A 1,033-nucleotide genomic window follows, 5' to 3' on the forward strand; every position below is an offset into this window, starting at 1 on the left:
TCATCAGTAGTTCAGTAATTAAATTTTGAACTATTTTGCGCCATCATTCTTTGTTTTCTCACACTCCTGTTACACCACCAGACGGCTATGTTTTCAAATTTTGAAAAGTTTGACAATTTTTTCCAACAGTTTAAAATTTTCCAAACTAAGAAATTCTTTCATTACATTGCAAAACAATGTTACAATGTTTTTTGAAATTAAAAATTACATTAAAATTAAAATTCTACTTCTAAAAATTAAAAAAGTACATTGCGCATTGTTTGCGGCGGGTTTGTATGCTTGCACAAGGCAACCATACATAGGATATGCTTCATCTCCTAGGTGGTACCCTGTGTCGTAGTTTCTTCCATTGATTTGATTATGACAAGGAGGCGCTACACCATTAATTTATCTACCGAACAAACCCGAAGCATGCAAGACATTACAATCATTATTCTGCCCACCCAACCCAAAATAGGAATTCCATATCCATCTATCATATGAAGTTACTGCCTGCTGAACAACCGTGGGAATTGACTTATAGTCCACGTGGGATCCTACCTGATCCATAGGACATGTTATCCATGCCCAATGAAAACAATCCACACTACCAAGCATCCCAGGAAACCCATGAGCTTCATTCTCTGCCAAAATCCTCTCAGTATCTTGAACGGTAGGCTGACGCATGTATCGACCATTATAGATCCAAATAATTGCATCCATAAACTTCTTAGCATAAAAGTAGATAGTGCATGCTGGCATTTGTGTGTAATCATCTAGAGAATATGGTGCAATACCTTTGGCAAATTGTTTCATTACGACAATCATTTTCATATATGGAGAATGGCAAAGAATACCGCAAGCATCGGTTTTTTGACGAAAATCATGTTCATAATCACAAACTTGCTCTAAAATTCTCAGAAAAAGGGACGAGGCAAAGCAAACCGACCTTTGAACTTCTTTGGCCCATATGTACAATTGAAGTTGAAGTATTGATGCATCATCCTTGCATCGGAATCTACACGATTTTTGTGCACCTTCTGACGGTTCTTGA

At 37.2% G+C, this 1,033-nt stretch overlaps 1 protein-coding gene across 1 annotated transcript; it reads right to left on the bottom strand.

The window, feature by feature from the left end:
* Positions 1–387: 387 nt before the first annotated feature.
* LOC113350701 lies at positions 388–807 on the bottom strand. Its single transcript, XM_026594832.1, has one exon. The coding sequence runs from the start codon at positions 805–807 to the stop codon at positions 388–390; it is 420 nt and encodes a 139-aa protein (XP_026450617.1).
* Between the last annotated feature and the right edge of the window lie 226 nt (positions 808–1,033).

Source organism: Papaver somniferum, chromosome 2 (genome assembly GCF_003573695.1).
Source record: "Papaver somniferum cultivar HN1 chromosome 2, ASM357369v1, whole genome shotgun sequence".
NCBI lineage: Eukaryota > Viridiplantae > Streptophyta > Magnoliopsida > Ranunculales > Papaveraceae > Papaver > Papaver somniferum.

Coding starts and splice junctions, on each gene's coding strand:
- LOC113350701 (XM_026594832.1), bottom strand. CDS start 807: ATGATTGTCGTAATGAAACAATTTGCCAAAGGTATTGCACCATATTCT.